At 37.8% G+C, this 18,003-nt stretch overlaps 3 protein-coding genes across 6 annotated transcripts; all 3 read right to left on the bottom strand.

The window, feature by feature from the left end:
- Window positions 1–286: 286 nt before the first annotated feature.
- Window positions 287–9,103, bottom strand: LOC122012657 (EH domain-containing protein 1-like). Its single transcript, XM_042569264.1, has 16 exons — window positions 8,749–9,103; window positions 8,591–8,670; window positions 7,411–7,479; window positions 7,273–7,330; window positions 7,133–7,185; window positions 7,001–7,043; window positions 6,857–6,903; window positions 6,573–6,686; window positions 6,364–6,466; window positions 6,072–6,121; window positions 2,323–2,451; window positions 1,985–2,236; window positions 1,801–1,880; window positions 1,439–1,565; window positions 1,216–1,359; window positions 287–760 (listed from the first exon to the last, which is right to left on the bottom strand). The coding sequence occupies exons 1-16, from the start codon at window positions 8,831–8,833 to the stop codon at window positions 575–577; spliced, it is 1,620 nt and encodes a 539-aa protein (XP_042425198.1). The 5' UTR covers window positions 8,834–9,103; the 3' UTR covers window positions 287–574.
- Window positions 9,104–9,785: 682 nt separating this feature from the next.
- On the bottom strand, window positions 9,786–12,067 carry LOC122012294. The gene is made up of 2 exons (XM_042568780.1): window positions 10,121–12,067; window positions 9,786–10,028 (listed from the first exon to the last, which is right to left on the bottom strand). Exon 1 carries the CDS (start codon window positions 11,952–11,954, stop codon window positions 10,164–10,166), a length of 1,791 nt encoding a protein of 596 aa, XP_042424714.1. The 5' UTR covers window positions 11,955–12,067; the 3' UTR covers window positions 9,786–10,028; window positions 10,121–10,163.
- A 2,072-nt stretch (window positions 12,068–14,139) lies between these two features.
- On the bottom strand, window positions 14,140–17,781 carry LOC122012296. 4 transcript variants are annotated; one of them, XM_042568784.1, is made up of 4 exons: window positions 17,658–17,781; window positions 17,411–17,562; window positions 14,596–14,776; window positions 14,140–14,506 (listed from the first exon to the last, which is right to left on the bottom strand). In XM_042568784.1, the coding sequence occupies exons 2-4, from the start codon at window positions 17,468–17,470 to the stop codon at window positions 14,373–14,375; spliced, it is 375 nt and encodes a 124-aa protein (XP_042424718.1). In that variant the 5' UTR covers window positions 17,471–17,562; window positions 17,658–17,781; the 3' UTR covers window positions 14,140–14,372. The 4 variants fall into 4 exon arrangements, with proteins under 4 accessions (XP_042424718.1, XP_042424720.1, XP_042424721.1 ...); XM_042568786.1 differs by having other exon boundaries at window positions 17,411–17,506; window positions 17,625–17,774; XM_042568787.1 differs by lacking the exon at window positions 17,658–17,781 and having other exon boundaries at window positions 14,140–14,511; window positions 17,411–17,618.
- Between the last annotated feature and the right edge of the window lie 222 nt (window positions 17,782–18,003).

Below are 18,003 nucleotides of genomic sequence, written 5' to 3'. Positions count from 1 at the left end.
GACATCTACAAATAGATTAGTCCTAATATTGATATTCAACAAAAGCCAAGAGCACAAAACTACGGCAACAAATGACAAATCCGACATCCGTGAGGGTCGAAATCCCCATGTTGATCTGAACACGACGGAAAAATTTAAAAGACAACAATACCCTTGACTAATCGAAGATATTAGTATAGTGCGAGGGTAAGACCACTTGAGCATTTGCAGATCAGACCACTTGAGCATGAGGAAGCTTTACTTTCTTATTATTTTGTAAATATAAATGTATTGAGCTTAAAATCTGTAAACATTTCAACATCCAATTTTGAGCTCCATGAGAATAAACAAGGGATACAATTGAATATTTCACATTTTCATCCCTGTAGAAAGTGTTGCAATTGAATCGTAGAATTTGCTGATGAGGTACTGTCGAACAAAATCAACAGTGACCCACAAAGAATAGTTCAGTACAATTAATACAAGAAATATGAAACCGCAGCTCACCATTTCCCGCCATGAATAAGAAATTTCAAAAAGAGTAATGGTTTGAAGGCCATGAAACCTATCTCATCATCAACTTCTTATGTCATCATCATTCATATGGATTTCTGAACCTCTTTAGGAGTTCAGGAATGTCATAAGCCAGCATATCATCCACAGCCTGTACCATTTTATGCTTCAGTCTCTCAAACTTGTCGAGGTTGTATCCACTCAACACTTCTCTGTAATGGTCAACGTCAGGGAAATCTCCAGGTGGTAAATGAAACTCCTTTTGTACCTGTTCAATGGACTTGCATTTTACATCCCAAGAAGTTGACTGCTATACTAATCCAACGAGTTGCATGCATGAATTTGAGGTCAGCAAAGTAGGCTAGAAAGTCCTTAGTGATTTTAAGCAGACAGTTTATGGCTCAAACAAGCGGTGAAAGTTAATTGTTTTTTCTTCTCTTGTCATCATTCTGATAAAAACTGATTGCCTTGGTGAAATTCTGCATAATTTCTAGGGTTAGTAAACTCTACAAACCTTCAAAATTTAAATGAAAGGATAATGAAATGTTTGAAGTTGCCATGTTTTCTTCAGGCATCTACTACTGTTGTATTCTCTTTCTTTTTTCCCCCTTCACATGTTTCAACTTTACCTGTCGACTTGACTCAAGTATATATATATCAAAGCTCATCAAAATATATATATATTTTTTACATGTCCATGTAGAGTGATGGAGGATAGTAAACCTTTCCAAATTCATCTTGAAGATTGTCAATGAGCCTCTGCTGAGTCTTGGCTTTGCCTATCATCGATGGCATTTCTTTCTTTAGATGACCAATTATATAGGCATGAATTTTGACTGCTCTTGCACGCTTAACAAATTCATTGATCTACAATGATAAAGAGAACAATGGATATTAGAAAAAACTATATAAAGGAAATTCAAAACGAGTTAATAGGTATACTTACACGGCGATCACAGGCTTTCTTTGGTATGTCTTTCAGATCAGAAAGCAGGTCTTCTTGTTCTCTCTCAAATAGATCCTTTCCAATAGGTCCAGTTGCTGATTCATTTATCGGTTTGTCATTGAACGACCTGTATATTTTTAAGGGAGATCAGAGGATGATACACTAGAGATCTTAGATGCCAAGTCAATCATCTGGGGTTTGCAAGACTAAATTTTGCACCCAAATACCATTAACAGCCAGTCAGATTCTCACAGATGAAAAAGGTGTCTTTTCTATTGGATTCATAGGAAAACTCGTTTGTCACATCCTTTGAGAAAAAATGAGACCATTGGGTTTAATTAACAAGTGAAATTATAACATACCCAATGTAAACTCGCATAGCTTCAGGGTTGTTTAGAACTTTCCCAAGAGACCACAATAGTGCCCCATAAACTCTCATAAGCTGATGAACAGTGAAAAAGAAACATGTTACACATTAAGCTAAAAGTACAATAAGATTTTGCCTCGATCATTTTATGATGAGAGAGAAAAAGGCTTAAGGATAACCTGCTGGGTGTCAACTTGGTCTGCTTTATTCAGAACTACACGGATTTTGTCATCATGGCCATGCAAAGATTCTATTACCCTCTTAAACTCATCACTGATGTCAAGTTTATAGGGATCAAAAAGTAGCAGGATGAGGTCACATTTTGCTGCAAACCAAGACGTTACTCCAGTGAAGTCATAACTGCGTTGGGTTCTTTGCTTCTCTCCAGATAAAACGCCAGGAGTATCAACGAATGTAATGTGTTGCAGAAGCTTCACAAACAAAGGCCCATAATTGGATCTCCAATTTCATTGTCGATAAAATATCTTAATGCAAAAGTTACAGATCAATTCACTACCGGGTGTGGCATCTGAGCACACTCGAACTTTGATAAAAATGAAGCTCCAAATGTACTGAGGCCATGGTATGGCATATCTGCTTGAACAGCAATGGTATTTCCAGGAATGCTCCTTTCATCTGGTCCCGACTGTAGGACACTGTCATCAGAAGCAAATAACACCAAACAAATACAACTGAAAGCATATCTGTGACAGAAGACTAGATGAGATCATGAATATTATTTCATGGTTATACAAGGAAGATGAGATCATGAATATTATTTCATGGTTATACAAGGAAGTTATACAAGGAAACAAGAGTCAGTTATAGAGCAAACAGAAACCCAACAAACAAACAAACACTTTGTGTTTCAACTATTTGGGATTTGACAAAATGGATTTTATCTATAGATGAAGTCTATCTAAGATTTTATCTGGAGCAACTATCATGGTCGACTATAAGCTGTCAAATTATAAAACAAATTTATATTTATATTTTACATTTAAGTTAAATAGACTATCTCCATCCGTGATGAATCAGTCATAGCCAGTCCCAAGCTCGGATAAAGGAGGAGAGTTGCATTAAGTTGTCAACCAACGTTAACACTATGACAAATATTTAATGAATAGATCCATTAAACTATTGTGCTAATGCTAGATTATTCCCCGGAATGAACGCATTGCAGGGTCTGACTATAATATCTCGACAAGGACCACTGCATCTCTAGAACTCGAGTGTAGTGCTAAATATGCAAGAGTTCGTGTTGCAAGATCTGACTGTAACGTATCGGCAAGGACCGCTACATCTTCATGAGAACTTGGGTGTAGTGTTAAATAAGCAAGAATTTTCACACCATAGGTTGGATAAGAACAAATATAATAGGAAAACTAATAATCTAAGATTTGGAACATGAAATATAGGAACCCTCATGGTAAATCAATCGAGGTAGTAGATACGATAATTAGGAGAAGAATTAGTATTTTGTGTGTGCAAGAGACAAAATGGGTAGGTGAGAAGACAAAACTGATAAAGAACTCGGGTTTTAAGTTATGGTACACAGGAAAGAATAAAGCAAGAAATGGAGTGGGTATTGTTGTAAATAGTTCGTTAAAGGATGAAGTTACAGGAGTAGTTAGAAAAGGGGATAGAATTATAGCCCTTAAGATAATAGTGGCGAAATAAACTATGAACATAATTAGCGTATATGCACTGTAAGTAGGATTAGATGAAGCTACCAAATCAAGGTTTTGAGACGACTTAGATGAAATATTACAAAACATTTCGCTAAATGAAATGATTTTATTAGGAGATGATTTAAATGGGCATATCAGAATAAAAAATGAGTAATATGAGAGGATACATGGGGTTATGGATTTGGATCGAGAAATGAGAAAGGAAAACTATATTAGATTTTGCGATAGCATATGACCTTAATATATTTTTTAAGAAAAGAGAAGAAAACCTAGTCACATTCAAAAGTGGAACAATAAATCGTAAATTGACTTTCTTATGGTTAGAAAGAAAGATAAAAAGATTTGTAAATATTGTAAGGTCATCCCTGGAAAAAGCTTAACTACCCAACATAGGTTAGTAGTGTTAAATATACATCTCAAACATAGTATAAATAGAAAGAAAATAAATACAACTCCTAAAATTAAATGGTAGAAGTTAAAGGATGGAAAGCAAAATATATTTAAGGCAAAGGTAGAACTACAAACATTAGGTGAAATATACGGTGATTCTAATACGACATGAGATAAGATGATATCAAAGTTGAAAATAGTAGCTAAGAGTGTACTTGGTGAATCAAAGGGACATGCACCACTAAGTAAGGAATCTTGGTAATGAAATGAGAAAGTACAAGAGAAAGTGAAGGAAAAACGACTAGCTTATAAGGAATTATATATTTCTAAGAACGAAGAAAATGTAAAAAAATACATAATAGCCCGGAAGAAGCTAAGAGAGTAGTAAATGAAGCAAAAAATGAAACTTTTGAATGATTATATAAAAAATTAGATAAAAAAAGGGAAAAAATACATTTATAGATAACTAAAGTGAAAGAAAGGAAGACAAAAGATCTTATCCAAATAAAATATATTAAAGATAAATATAATAGGATACTAGTAAATGATGGAAAAATAAAAGAGCGGTGAAAGAGGTATTTTCATCAACTTTTTAATGAACGTTTAAGTGACCAACTTAACTTGAGTAATTTAAGTAGGTCAAATGAGTATAAAAATTTAAAGTTTTATCGTATAATTCAAACTTCAGAAGTAAAACAAGCTTTAAATGGGATGCACAATGGAAAAGTCGTTGGACCAGATGATATTCCGATAGAGATATGGAAGTGCCTAGGGAAACAAAGTATTAAATGACTTACAAAATTATTTAACATGATATTGAAAACGAAAAAAATGTCTAATCAATGGAGGATAAACTCCAAGGGAGACGTACAAAATTGTGCAAACTATAGAGTATTAAATTAATGAATCATACTATGAAACTTTTGGAAAAAGTAATAGAAAAAATATTAAGGAGAGCACGTTGATGGAAAATTAATTTGGGTTTATACCTAAAAGGTCGACAATAGAAACTATACATCTTCTTAGACAATTAATTAAAAAATATTGGGAGCAAAAACAAGATCTACACATGGTATTCATTAACTTAGAAAAAACTTATGATTGAATCCCAAAAGAAATTATATGGAGAATTCTAGAAAAAAGAGGTGTTAACGTAATATATATTGAACTAATTAAAGATATGTACGAGGATGTAACGACTAGAGTAAAGATTTCTGAGTAACTGAATCATTTCCAATAAAGATAGGGTTGCATCAAGGATCAGCTCTAAGTCCCTATCTTTTTATACTAATTATGGACGAATTCACTGCACACATTCAAGCCGTGGTGCATGTCGTTTGCAGATGATATTGTTTTGATAGATGAAACACGTGAAGAAGTAAATGCTAAACTAGGATCTTGGCAGGAAACACTAAAAGGGAAAAGTTTTAAGCTTTAGTAGAATAAAGACAGAATATATAGAATTTAAGTTTAGCAATATTAGACATAATGTGATAATTGTTAAGATACGAGATGACGAGTTGTCCATAACCGAGAGCTTTAGATATTTAGGATCATTTTTATAAAATGATGAAGATATTGAGAGAGATGTCTTACATAAAATATAAGAAGGATGGTTGAAATGGAAGAGAGCGTCGAGTATTATATAACCGTAAAGTACCTCTGAAACTTAAATGAAAATTCTACAAAATCGCAGTTAAATCTGCTATGTTATATGGAGTTTAATGTTAGGCTATGACTCGAGCACATGAGCAAAAGATGATAGTTGCAAAGATGAGGATTTTAAGGTGGATGTGTGGACATACGAGAATGGACAGAATAAGAAATGAGAGCATTAGAGAGAATGTCGGAATTGCATCTATTGAGGAAAAACTTCGAAAGACACATTTAAGATGGTACGAGCATGTACTTAGACGATCAATAAATGCTCTAGTTAGGCGATGTGAAATTATGACAAACACGCATATCAAACGAGAAAGAGGAAGACCAAAAACAACTGGTTAGCAATAGTAAAATAAGATAAAATTTATTTTAATTATAGATGATGATATAGTAGAAGATAGAACTCAATGACGTAAAAGAATCCATACAGCCGACCACACCTAATGAGATAAGGTTTGGTTGTTGTTGTTGTATTTATGTTAAATAGACTGTATAAAAAAATAAGTAGAGAAATAAAACTTACTGTTACAACAACAAATCTGTCCGTTGTAGGTTCTGGCCCAATGTGAGCACCTGCATAAAATCAAGATGAAGATGAATCAACAACTTTTGCTAAGACTAAGATGAATAGATAGAAAAGAAAAAACATGTGGCAAAAAGGCGGTTCGCTCGCCCCCAGCGCCCCCGCCAATCCGTCCCTAGGCCAACACGGAGGAGGTAAATCATGGGTGACTACTAGCCATTAGTACAAATGACCAAGACATGGGGGATAGAAAAGAAAAAACATGAACACAAGTAATATTGCTCTGACAGACCTGGATAGCCAGATTGCAGCAAGTGTTTTATGAATGTTGTCTTTCCAGTAGAATATTGTCCCAATAGCATGACCATGGGCTTGGCTTCAAAATCACTATTTGTCTGAAAAAAGGTTGTAAATATTAGGGTCCGAACTAGTAACAGATTTAAATCTACAAATCTTTTCTCAAGGTCATTTCAGTTTGATATCTTAGGAACTAAAACCTACCAAGAAAGGAGAAACAAAATCATGGAATTGATAGGTCTCCTCTAAAGGCTTAAGTTTCTCAAGGTATAACTTCTTCAAGCCATCAATTATTGAGGTAACAGCACTTAGAGGTACCTAGAATCAAATACAAACAAACATAGTTATTAATATAGACATTCTTCAAGCAAGCAATTGTTGAGGTAATAGAACTTAAAGGACTTATTACCAACAACCAGATACAAACACAAATTAACTTCAGGAAAGAAAACCAATGTAAAGTATAAGCAGTTTTCTGTAAAAGATACCTTTTTTGATGATTTTGAGTTAAACCAACTAGCTGATGCTGGCACAACTTGTGAAGATGCCAAAAGCAGCAATCGCCAAAAGGGTCAGACAAGTAAAATAATATGAACAAGAGGAAGTGAAGTTTTCATAAATAAGCTCCCTACCATCCGAATGGTTCTCATTTTTCTTTTCCTTGCGCTTATGTTTCTAGAAAATTGTCAGCAGAAATATGTTAGAGGGTGATATTGTTTCACACATTATGAAGATTTTTGGTAGAAATGGAATGATTGACCTACAGCTAGTAGAGCATCCAAACCTTCCATCGTTGGAGAGCCTAAGTTCTCCAAGTCTGTTGTTAGGAAAAGTGATTGGTACAATCAGATATACATTCTACAAAATATAACAATCCTAAATATCATTTGGTCGTTGGTGTAACCTGCATGCTTAAGTACATCCGAGCTAATCTCATGACCTGCTTGAGCCAATGCAACAAGCTGTCCATTGTAAACACTTTAGAGAACTTAGTGTTTGATTAAGATGTTTTATAAAATGAAAAATATATTGAAAACAAAACCTGCATAGCACTGATGAAGTCTTCAACATCAAGAAAACCCTGTCTCTTAGAGTCAGCAATGGCCCAGACCTGTAGAGAAAGTTAACTAGTTAGTGTGAAAGCACAAATAATCTAGTCACATGGTATGAAGGAGAACCGAACACATAATATAACAATGACAAAGTTCATGTGATTGAGAACAGAATCCACAAGTTAATTTTTAACAATTTACCCGTCGTTTAATTGTCATTGATACAATTCAAGACAATCAAATTAAGACCAGAAATTCCATACAAGGCATTCCTAGAACAAAACACATCCAGTGTGCAGCATATTAGTTGAGTTGCTGGAAAGTAACCAATTCTTTATTTTCAACAAGTGGATCAAAGTGGAATAATAAAATAAAATATATTATCAATAATTTACCAAAAGGTGCAACTCTAATATTACTAAATACTCATATGGGAAAATTAACAGTGTATTATTATCTATAAAATATATATTATAAATAAACTCATTCCTGCCTTATCCCAGGTATGCAAGTTTAAATTTTGATCCCATCCTCGCCCGTTTATATCTTAGGACAAGACAGGACGGCTATTAATAAGGTTTTTTGACGGGAGCTGGAAATTGCTATTCCTAATCCAAATCCATCAATTTAAGTACATTTATACACATGGAACTAAAATTTTAAAGAAATGTAATACATACACGCATAAAAGTAAACTGCAATATAGATAAGCTGCTAGTCTTAAGAACTAATTAATGTAGATTAAAGAAGGCTTGGCCTTCCAGAATCAACGGTCTCAATTTTAAATTGACGCAGGTTTAACTCCCACAAACGTTTGCGTAATTATAGTCATCCAATAGAAAACCGTAGGACAAAAAATTCAATTCTCCTGAGCCTTTTCTTCTGATTCTGACAGTGATAATAATGGCAACAGAGTAACCTTATTGCGACACAAAATTACCCTTTAATAGTTGCAGTCGTTCGTCTGCAAAATAGTTACCTTCCACGAAATAGATAGTGTAGATGATAAATAACATGAATTTACAAATTAAAAAGCATAAGAAAGCAAAGGAACCATATTGCGATAGTCTTGCTACGGAATCCTAGTTTCTCCAAGTAGCAAACTCCAGAGGCAATAAAACGGAACCTCTTCAGTAAATTATAATAATAAAAACAGAGATAAGAGCTGGCCTGCTTAAGTTCGGGACGGGAAAGCTTCGACATGGCGAAAAACTTAAGGGCGTCATTTCCGGTGATGCGCCCATCGCCATCTGCACCGAGAGGGCCAGCAAAATAAGAAAACAGAAAGAGAAGGTATCCGAGGCGGGAGAAAAGATCGAAAGCCTGACCCTTATCGGCAACGGCGAACCAGTCCTGGTAGGTCTTTTGCTGCTCCTTGGAGGAAGAAGACCTCGAAGACGACAGCAGATGCATCGCTGCGAGATACGGAATCGATTGAGAGGAGATGGAGTAGTTGTTGGAGGAGAAAGGGGCTCTTGGCTCGTCAATCTCTCGCCTCTCGGCCTTGGAGGCGGAAGAAACGGGAGGCGCTTTTTATACCCTTTTTTTGTTTCGCGCTCTGCACTTGAGGCGGAGGGGAAGAAAAGAGAGCCGTTCGACTTCGTGGTGGAGCCTAACGCGGAAGTCGGTGGGTGGAGGGACAGTATAAACTATAAAACAAGGACATGGCCATAGTCAGACGGCGGACGCAGGTTCATCAGCCGTCCGATGAGAATCGTGCGGTCCGATTGCGCTCTTTGTTTGGTTTCCTAAAAAGCAATGGAGTCGTGATCCTTTCAAACATTATGATCGTTCTAGAAACTCTCAATTAAGATTCATTTTACCGAAATAAGATGTTTTTTAAACTAATAATAAACAAAATGTTAAATATAAAACTAAAAGTAGAGTAAGGACACAAATACAATTTTAATATTGAATTCTGCCTTCTATTTTTTGATATTGGTTAATCAACTCAAATGGGTTCTCTACCAAACGCCAAAAATTACAGAAAATCACCAAAGAATAAAAACCCGAAGACCAAACTCCAGATAAAAAAACGACAAAAAATTTAAATTCTTTTTGTTTTTTTCTCTTCTGTCAGCACAGCAATATGACAAATGCATGTGAAGTGAATGTGTACACGGATCACGGATGAGATGACACAAAGGGGTCACTGCCTCCGTAGAAATGCAGTGCGAATTTACCTGCAGCAAGACAGATCCCACACAAACATCCAAAGGACTTTAGCTGCCCGGGCAAATGCAACCATAGAACACCAAATACTAAGATGGTGCAGGAAGGAAATACCCAGATGGACATTGTTTTTGTTTTTTCTTTTAAAATAATTACACCACCGCATCACTCACCATCAAACAAATATTTGAAATATGAGAAACAAAAGGCTCAAACAAAATTAAGTAAACAACAAATTAATAGCACAAGGATACACCCTAAAACTCCGCATCCATGCATGCTTCTTCCTCTCCTCTCTCGCTTTACCAACCTACCTACCACTATCCAATTACCGGCTATCACTCTATTTGCAATTTATTTAACTAAACGCACACCTTTTTGTTGTTATTTTTCTTGTGTCATTGCGTTCTACGCTTTCCCGCGCCTTTAGCAATACCTGAAACAAGCACAATTAATGTATGGAATTAGTTACGTCAAATCTAATCTAAACTGCCATTAACTTGACGTAGTTATTGTGTGGAACAAGACCTTGACGATTGATGGTGGCGAGATTAATTGATGGATTTATTCGTTACTGAGGCCAGGAAATTGAGAACAGATTCTTGAGTCGGTTGCCGGTGATCCGCTGCAAGGCCTTCTTCGCGCCCGGTACGTCAGCCTCCGCCAGCTTCTGCAGGTGCTGACACGCACCGGCCTCAGCAAGTCGCCTCCGAGCCCCGCCGCTGCTGCCGGATGTGAGAGCGAGCACCACCGCCACCGGAAGCTCCTTCCCGGCGACCGCTTCGCTCCTTGGGTCTAGCATTTGGACCAGACGAGTCACGCTCTTCTCGTCCCTTGATAGCTCGCGGCGGTTTGCCCGTACGGCCACCAGCGAAGTGAGCGCCGCGGCTGCTGCTTCCTGCGCGCTCGAGGGTTTGGAGTTCTCCATCATCTTGATAAGCGCCGGCATGGCCTCTGCCATTGTTCGCTTGATGTCTTCGCTAGGGGATAGGTTGGCGACAAGAGCCGCCGCGGAGTGTTGGATCCCGGCGCTCCCGCGCTTGATCAGATCCGTCAGTTGGGCGAAGAGCGGCGGGGATGAAGATAGGAGTTTGGTGGCCGTCGGAGAAACGGCGAGGGCGCAGGCGCTGATCGCTTTCAGGGCGTGATCTATCGCTTCCGGGTCGGACGCGACTCGGAGGAGTTGGAGGAGACGAGTGAGGCCGTTCTCTTGGAGGATAGCGTTGCGAATCTCTTCGCCGCCCATGGCGGCCAGAGAAGCCAAACAGAGGGCGGCGTTCTTTTGGGCTTCGAGGTTTCCTGAAAGTAGTTCGATGAGTACTGAGACAGCACCTTCCTCCACCATCGCGGCTCTAACGTCGTCGATTGCAGCCGCGTTATTGAGGGAACCGGCAGCGAGGGCTTGGACAGATGGTGATCCGGATCCGGAATGGCAGGCGGCGACTAGAATCGAGACGCCGCCGTAGGCAGATACTGTCCAAGCGCAGCCATGATCCGCTGTCAGTGCGTGAATCGCTATGGCCGCTCGCTCCTTCAGCACCGCCGGTCCGGAGTCGAGGAGGCGCAAAAGTGGGCCGAGGGCGCCCTCCTCGAAGACAGCGTGGCGTGAGGCATCGGAGGCGGTGGCGAGGATGGAAATCACTGCTGCGGTGCGGTCGCGCAGAAGCGAGTGGGCGGAGGGATCGAGGAGGCGAAGAAGCAACGGAAGGTCGCCCTCCTCGACTACAAGACGGGAGATCTTCGCAGGGTCGGTAGCGAGAAGCTCCAGGAGGGAATCAAGGGCCTTGCCCTTGAGATCTAGCGCGCCGATCTGGAGACGAGCGAAGATGTCTCGGACGAAGAGCGCGAGCACAGCGCGGGAAGCGGAGGGGGCCGGGAGCGGAAGAACAATCGCTGCGGAGTCATCGGCAGGCGAAGCGAGGGAACCATCGTGGTGAAGCAGGCCGGAGCGAAGGAGAAGGTGGAGGTCGTGAAGGTGGAGCGAGAGGCCGGAGGTGGCGATGTCGACGTCGCTTTGGAGGCGGAGCTTCCCTCCAGGAAGGTCCTGGTCGAGACAGACAGCGGAGAGGGAGCGGAGGGTGCGGAGCGTGGAGAGCAGGGACGGTAGGAGGTGATCGCTGAAAAGCTGGTTGGAAGGCCAGTGGGGGGAGCCGGCGGCGTCGGAAAGGGCGGCGAGGAGGAGGGAGAGCTTAGAGTGGAGGAGACGCCATCGGCCAACAAGAGTCCGCGCAGAGAGAGCGGCGGATAGCAAAAAAGGGAGGAGGCGACGGAGGATGAGTTCAAGCGTCTCAGCCGGTGACGCGGGAGTCCCGTCACCATCGTCGTCAGCGGCGGCGGCGGCAGCGGAAGCGGCGGAAGTCATAGGTTTTCGCTGCTTTCCCGCTGCCCTATTTTTCTATTTATTATTATTGTTATCTATTTGGTGGATGAAGGCAGGTGGAGGGTGTGGGTTAATTGGAGTCGCCGCTGAGAGAGTCGAGTACAGGCGAAAGCAAAAGAGATATGGGTGAACGTGGAGTAAATCAGTAAAGTGTTTATCATCCGCAGCCTATTTAATGACAGGGAGCAGGTAATCTACGTGCTTTCGTTTAAACACGTCCAACGGCATAGACTCTAGACCTATACGGGTGCGAAGATGAGCTTTTTTTCCTAGACGCTGTCTCAAGGGAGACACCAGGGAGTTCCCGTTAGATGGAATGGACGGATGGGATTGCTTGCAAGAAAACACCCACATGGTGGTCACCTACTGTGGTTTGTGGGCTTCCGCAACGGCAACACGCGATAAATCAATAAATAATGAGCAAATTGCTTATGGTAGTTAATTAAATATTATATCGATTATTACGCTGCATATTGCAAAATAAAAAGCAATCTATTTACGTAAAACAGATTATCGCAGAATAATAATTTATTTGTTTCCCCTTTACGAGGAGGTCGCTTTCTTGAACCACGCCTAAGGCGAGTTGTTGAACCAGTGGGAGGAACAGAGGCAGCAGGTGGCACAATGCATTGACGGAAGCAGTGCGAGTGGAGAAGAGACTAAAGTCGCCTTCTTTTTCTTTGGGCTTGGACGACAAAAGTGATCTTTATCAGGCTACAAAAGCTTATGTAGTGGGTTTGGTCATACAACCTTTCTTGGCTACCTCCCTCCGTTCCCTCACTCTCAGGTTTTTTAAAAAATATTTTTTATTATTTTTTAAAAAAAATCGTGTTCAATATTTTGACACTATGATTTTTATATTCCATTTATGCTCCAATAAAAGAGATCCTGGATAAAGATAGAGATCTCGGTTTACTATAATGTAGAGTATCTATATCAATTTACTTAAATACAGAATTTATTTTAAATTTTATATTTTAAGTAAAAAAATAATTATATCAGATATTCTATCCATTTGCTAAATTTAGATGTCATATTTCTTTAAATTTAAACAAGAAAATTTATTCCCTAGATATCAAAATATCATTTAAATTGAGAGAAAGAAAAAAATAAAACTAATTGATTGAATAATGAAGAGTAAATATTGGGGGAAAGAAAAAATAATAAAAAAATAAAAGAGAGTGAAAAATAATAATAATAATAAAATGATATAATGAAAATTTTAAGAAAATTAATGTAGTATGTAATAAAAAAATGATATTTAAATTCAATAAAGTGATTTATTTACCTTAAATTTAAAGATATTAGAAATTGACATTGATATTTTTTTAGAGGAGTTTTTATTTTACAATATCAATTGTTAACATGGTGGCGCTTCCTAATTGCTCGGGGTAGAATAGAGATGTCAATCTCGAGTATGACCAAGTTAATGGGTCGATGATATATTAATAACTAAATAAATATTAATAATTATTATAAAATAGCAATTAAAATTAAAGCAAGAGAAAATTTTGTAATATCTAAAAGAAAATTTATTAAATATTTTGTAAAAGTATAGTTAATTCCATAATATTCAATTTATTTTTTTAATATATTTTTTTAAATACCAAATTAATCATGTTTTGCTTGCACGCCAAAATTACACACTGGCATGACCAGAGGCAGGGGACCAGGTTGAATCGCGTTTAGCCTAATTACCACTTCTCTTTATATAAGCAACAAGCCTAACAGCCATAACGATTATTCAACCCAACTCACATCCCTAGTGACTGGTGTACGAGCAGGAACACATGGCTTTATGAAGCATGCAAAAAACAGAACTTGCTTGCTTCCAAAGACAATGTTCAAGATGCGAGCCGTGTTTATAAAAGTGACGAGTTGGCGCCATGCATTGTTCAATTATATTTAGATTAAGTAGTATAAGTTAAATCTAGGTACTGTTTAATTTTAAAAATTATATAGAAAAAAATAATTCATAAAAAAAAAGTATTAAAAAATTAATTATTAATTTATATTTGCTCAAATGGCGTATACTCCTAATATCAACAACTTCGGAAGTGTTTGAAACTTGGAAATGAAGTTGGACTTCATGCTCAGATGGTCGCGCCATTAATTTGATTGTTCCCCACGCCTGTTCCAGATTTGGTAGCAGCAAGCAATCTTCAACTAAAAAAAAGGCACCTGAACCGCTTGTTATCGAACACGAGGAGATTTGTAAAAACAGGAAAACGAACATAGAATTGAATTTAGTATGAAACTCTCTCTCAGAGAAAAAGGGTCCTCCAATTCTTTACTGCTGCGAAAGAATTATTGCTCCAGGTTAATTTCCAAGAAGCAGGGACTCATCATCAGTAGAAAAGTTTGTCTTGTTGGCTTGAAGCAGGAACTCGGCCATGCTTGTTACATCAAATTCTCTGATAAAATTCTGATCAGAAACTCTTGCTTTTGCAGCCGCATAGCAATTGTATTCATCAATAGTTGAAGCGATGCACCAGCGTTGGAGTTTTCTTTGGCATCCCACAACCCTTCCTCTTCTATGCTGGACAAGAAAATTGATGCGAAATCAAGTCTTGCAAGAATCAAAGTGATTGTGCAGATGGAGGATAGATGTATCAGAACTTACCTTGCCACGTTTGCAATGAATGAGTGGGTGATTGCTGACATCTGCAGTTATTATATACTAGAGTGGCACGAACATAGATAGCAGGAACTAATAATGATTTAAGGAAACTTGGTTTGCAAATGTTTTGTACTAAGAACAATTTTAGGGCCTCCCGAATCCGATTTTTTGGAATAGTGGCTTCCTGCAAAGGAAATTGTTACGATTAGAAATGCCTTTAGGGCCAGTATACAACTGCAGAGAACAGCTTAAGCTACGAGTAGATTTGAGAGCCAAAATTAGAATCAATAGCATTTGAGAGAAGACACAAACTAACATATCAAACATATAATCATCAAAGCATTATGACCATAAACTTCCTCCCTGGAAAGATAGGACACCTAATCTGCATCACAATGGTAAGGCACTGTGAAGAATCCAAAGAGAAGAAAACTTCTTGAGTAGTACTGAGTTCTTGAAGGCAGAAATCATGAGATTTGTAGCTTTATCATTGACACTAGTAACTGATCTCGTTCATGAACACACCAATACGCTCTCAAGTCATAATAGCTTTAGATGATTATAAACTATCTATGTTGCCAATCCCAAACACTAAGAGGCCATACATTTCTTATAAGCCTCGCCTCAGTTGATTTCTAGCCTGTCATATCAATAATGCCGTGCCAGTAACAATCATCACACATACTTAAGGGATAACAACTCAGAATTCATCATAATTATGCTAACATGAACTTGGTAAATGGATTAATTGTCTACAACACTGGTGCTGACTACTGATTTGTTCAATAAGGGGAACTGTGATAAGATAAGAAGTCAAATGCCAGAAAAGAAAAGGTATTTTGGAAATGCGTATACCAATTTCATAATTTCTTCTTCCTATTACTTGATCGTACTTATTTGACAATGATACTATATCCAACTAAAGATCTTCAAACTTGTGTGTCCAACTAAAGATCTTCACACACACACAACACACACAACAAAAAACATAGTCAAGTACAAATGATAGTACTCCTGTCTCTCACTTATAATTGATTTAAAAAGACAAACCCAGTTCTCCATATTCCAATAATTGACTAATATCTTCTTCACAATGTACACAATATCCAAAAAAAAACAAGAACCGTTGGCAAACAATAAAATTGGGATATTAAGAGCATCTGCAACGCGACGTTAATGTCGCGTTATAACGCACCTGTGCATTTAACGTCGCATTGCAGATGCAGCGTTGGCGTTCATTCGCTTGAACGCGTTCAAGCTTTGCATGGGGTGGGCCAGCCCTGGCCCACCCCATGTGTATAATTTTTTTAAAATGTAAATTATAAAAAATTAAAAATAATAATAATAATTTAAATATTTTAAAACATATTTAAAATATATTTATTTAATATGATATAATTTTAAGATGGTTGAGTGGATTGTGGGACAAATAAATAATGAGTGTTAATGTTAAAAGGGATGTGGGTGAAAGAAGGATGTTATAATGAGTATGTGGCAGTGAACCCCATGCTTTTTGATGAGGTGGTGAGTGTTATAACATTATAGCATTGTGGATGCTCTAAGTAATATGACTAGTGTAGGGTGTTATGAGATGGAATGTGATACTTTTTACTTAAATCCTAAGTCAAGTAGACAGCTAGATATATAACATCAAAGATTTTGGTAGAAAATAAATTCTGAGTGTTCAAGGTTGAGATAAAAAAGAAGGCATTATACAGATAAGCACATTGCACATCGGAGTTGTCAAGAAAAAAGATAAACAAATTAACAAGGGCATTTCGATGAAAACTATAAATAGAAATTCAACAAACAAGATGCGTAGTCAAACATCAGGATACACCTAGAGAAACATAAGATTTAAAGCTATAGTCTCCAGCAACAAAACAGGAAAATAGGTCTGCAGAATCCATAAAATATCACAATTAACGAAGCTTAGAGCATCCACATCTGTTTTTTTATAATATCTCTAAAATTTAGGATAAACAACCACTTTATTAAATTTAGACAATTATTTTTCACTACACACTACATAGCTATCCCAAAATTTCCATTATCTTTATTTTTTATTGTTTTCTTCTCTCTCTTTCATTTTTTTTATTATTTTTTCCTTTTTCCCTATATAATATCTATTTTTCATTACCCAATCCATTCCCTTTATTTTTTTTTCTCTCTCCCAAATTAAATGATATTTTAATGTTTAGGGAATGGATTTATTCCTAAATTTAGAGAAGTATTATTTATGAAATCTAAATTTAGGAAATAGATAGGGTAGTTGTTGTAAAGATTTTTTTATATAAAATGTAAAATTTAAAGTAAATTCTGTGCGACGGGTTAGATCACATCTCAAGAATGCAGTGCACATCATGAGGATGTCATGACCATCCGATCGGTGAGAAGACATGGGGACACAAGAATCTTGGGACAGAGGATCTGATTTCGTTTAAAAAGTTGACGTGGATGCCTTTACAATGAAACCTACAGTTATATATAGAAAATGAACAGCATACCCAAAAGAACATTATCCCATAAGAGAAAGATTCAAAATATTCAAATCGAACAATCATTTCAAAAACCTAGTTAAATATAAAAAAGACCAAATTGGAGATAGGCAGGGATTCCTAATCTATGTTTAGAAATAATAAACTGTCAAGGGCATGGTGTTGCCATCAGAAGGCAACCATTAACACCAAATATACATAAAGAAAGCGACAAATAGAGTGACAAATATCCAAAGATGATAAAGCCTACAAAAGAAAGAAAAAAGTTTCGCAAGGAACAATTTGAATCAATCAAATTCCAGGAGTAGGAAAAGTAATACCTTGGAGCCATCGATCTCAATCTTGAAAAGAGTAATCCAGTTTTCCCGAAGGAACTCCATGTTCGCGACTGGGTACGGGTCCAGGCAAAGGCACACCTATTAAGAAACCGCAATCCGCTACCAATCAATCGAAACCCTCGACTCCACCCTCACTGCACTCCAACAAAATGGAGGAAAATAAAATAAACATAAAACTCGAAAGCAGATAACGGACAAGATGGAGCGAAGCTCAAGCGTTTCAAAAAACCGGAAGTCAGCAGTGTCTGGGAAGCCAGAGCTGTAGTCTGTAGATGCCGTGATCGACCATGGCGAAGTTGAGCGGGGGCATGAGGCGCTCCACCACGGCCTCCCCCTTGGAGCTGGGCTCAAGGATAAACCAATCGCAGATGGGCTTGGGCTTTATTGACAACACCCAAATAGAGAGAGATCGGAATATTCTTTCGGATCCTTGTGTCGAGAATCTTGAACGCTTTTGTTGAATAAAAACACATGAATCTAACTTTTAAACATTTTGTATTTTTTTATAAAATAATATATTCTTTTCTTAAAAATGCACGTACAAATTATCAACCAAACAATAAATTTCCTATTTC

This window comes from Zingiber officinale, chromosome 8A, assembly GCF_018446385.1.
Source record: "Zingiber officinale cultivar Zhangliang chromosome 8A, Zo_v1.1, whole genome shotgun sequence".
Classification (NCBI taxonomy): Eukaryota; Viridiplantae; Streptophyta; class Magnoliopsida; order Zingiberales; family Zingiberaceae; genus Zingiber; species Zingiber officinale.
Note: the sequence above shows the minus strand (reverse complement) of the source record. Positions and strands in the feature narration are given on the sequence as shown.

Excerpts from the sequence above, each read along its gene's own strand:
- LOC122012657 (XM_042569264.1), bottom strand. The coding sequence starts at position 8,833 with ATGCATCTGCTGTCGTCTTCGAGGTCTTCTTCCTCCAAGGAGCAGCAA. Across the intron at positions 7,480-8,590 it reads CCCGTCCCGAACTTAAGCAG|GTCTGGGCCATTGCTGACTC; the intron begins GCCAGCTCTTAT and ends CTTTCTCTACAG. Across the intron at positions 6,467-6,572 it reads ATTTTGTTTCTCCTTTCTTG|ACAAATAGTGATTTTGAAGC; the intron begins GTAGGTTTTAGT and ends ACCTTTTTTCAG.
- LOC122012294 (XM_042568780.1), bottom strand. The coding sequence starts at position 11,954 with ATGACTTCCGCCGCTTCCGCTGCCGCCGCCGCCGCTGACGACGATGGT.
- LOC122012296 (XM_042568784.1), bottom strand. The coding sequence starts at position 17,470 with ATGGAGTTCCTTCGGGAAAACTGGATTACTCTTTTCAAGATTGAGATC. Across the intron at positions 14,777-17,410 it reads TTGAGATCGATGGCTCCAAG|GAAGCCACTATTCCAAAAAA; the intron begins GTATTACTTTTC and ends TTTCCTTTGCAG. Across the intron at positions 14,507-14,595 it reads TTCATTGCAAACGTGGCAAG|AAGAGGAAGGGTTGTGGGAT; the intron begins GTAAGTTCTGAT and ends TGTCCAGCATAG.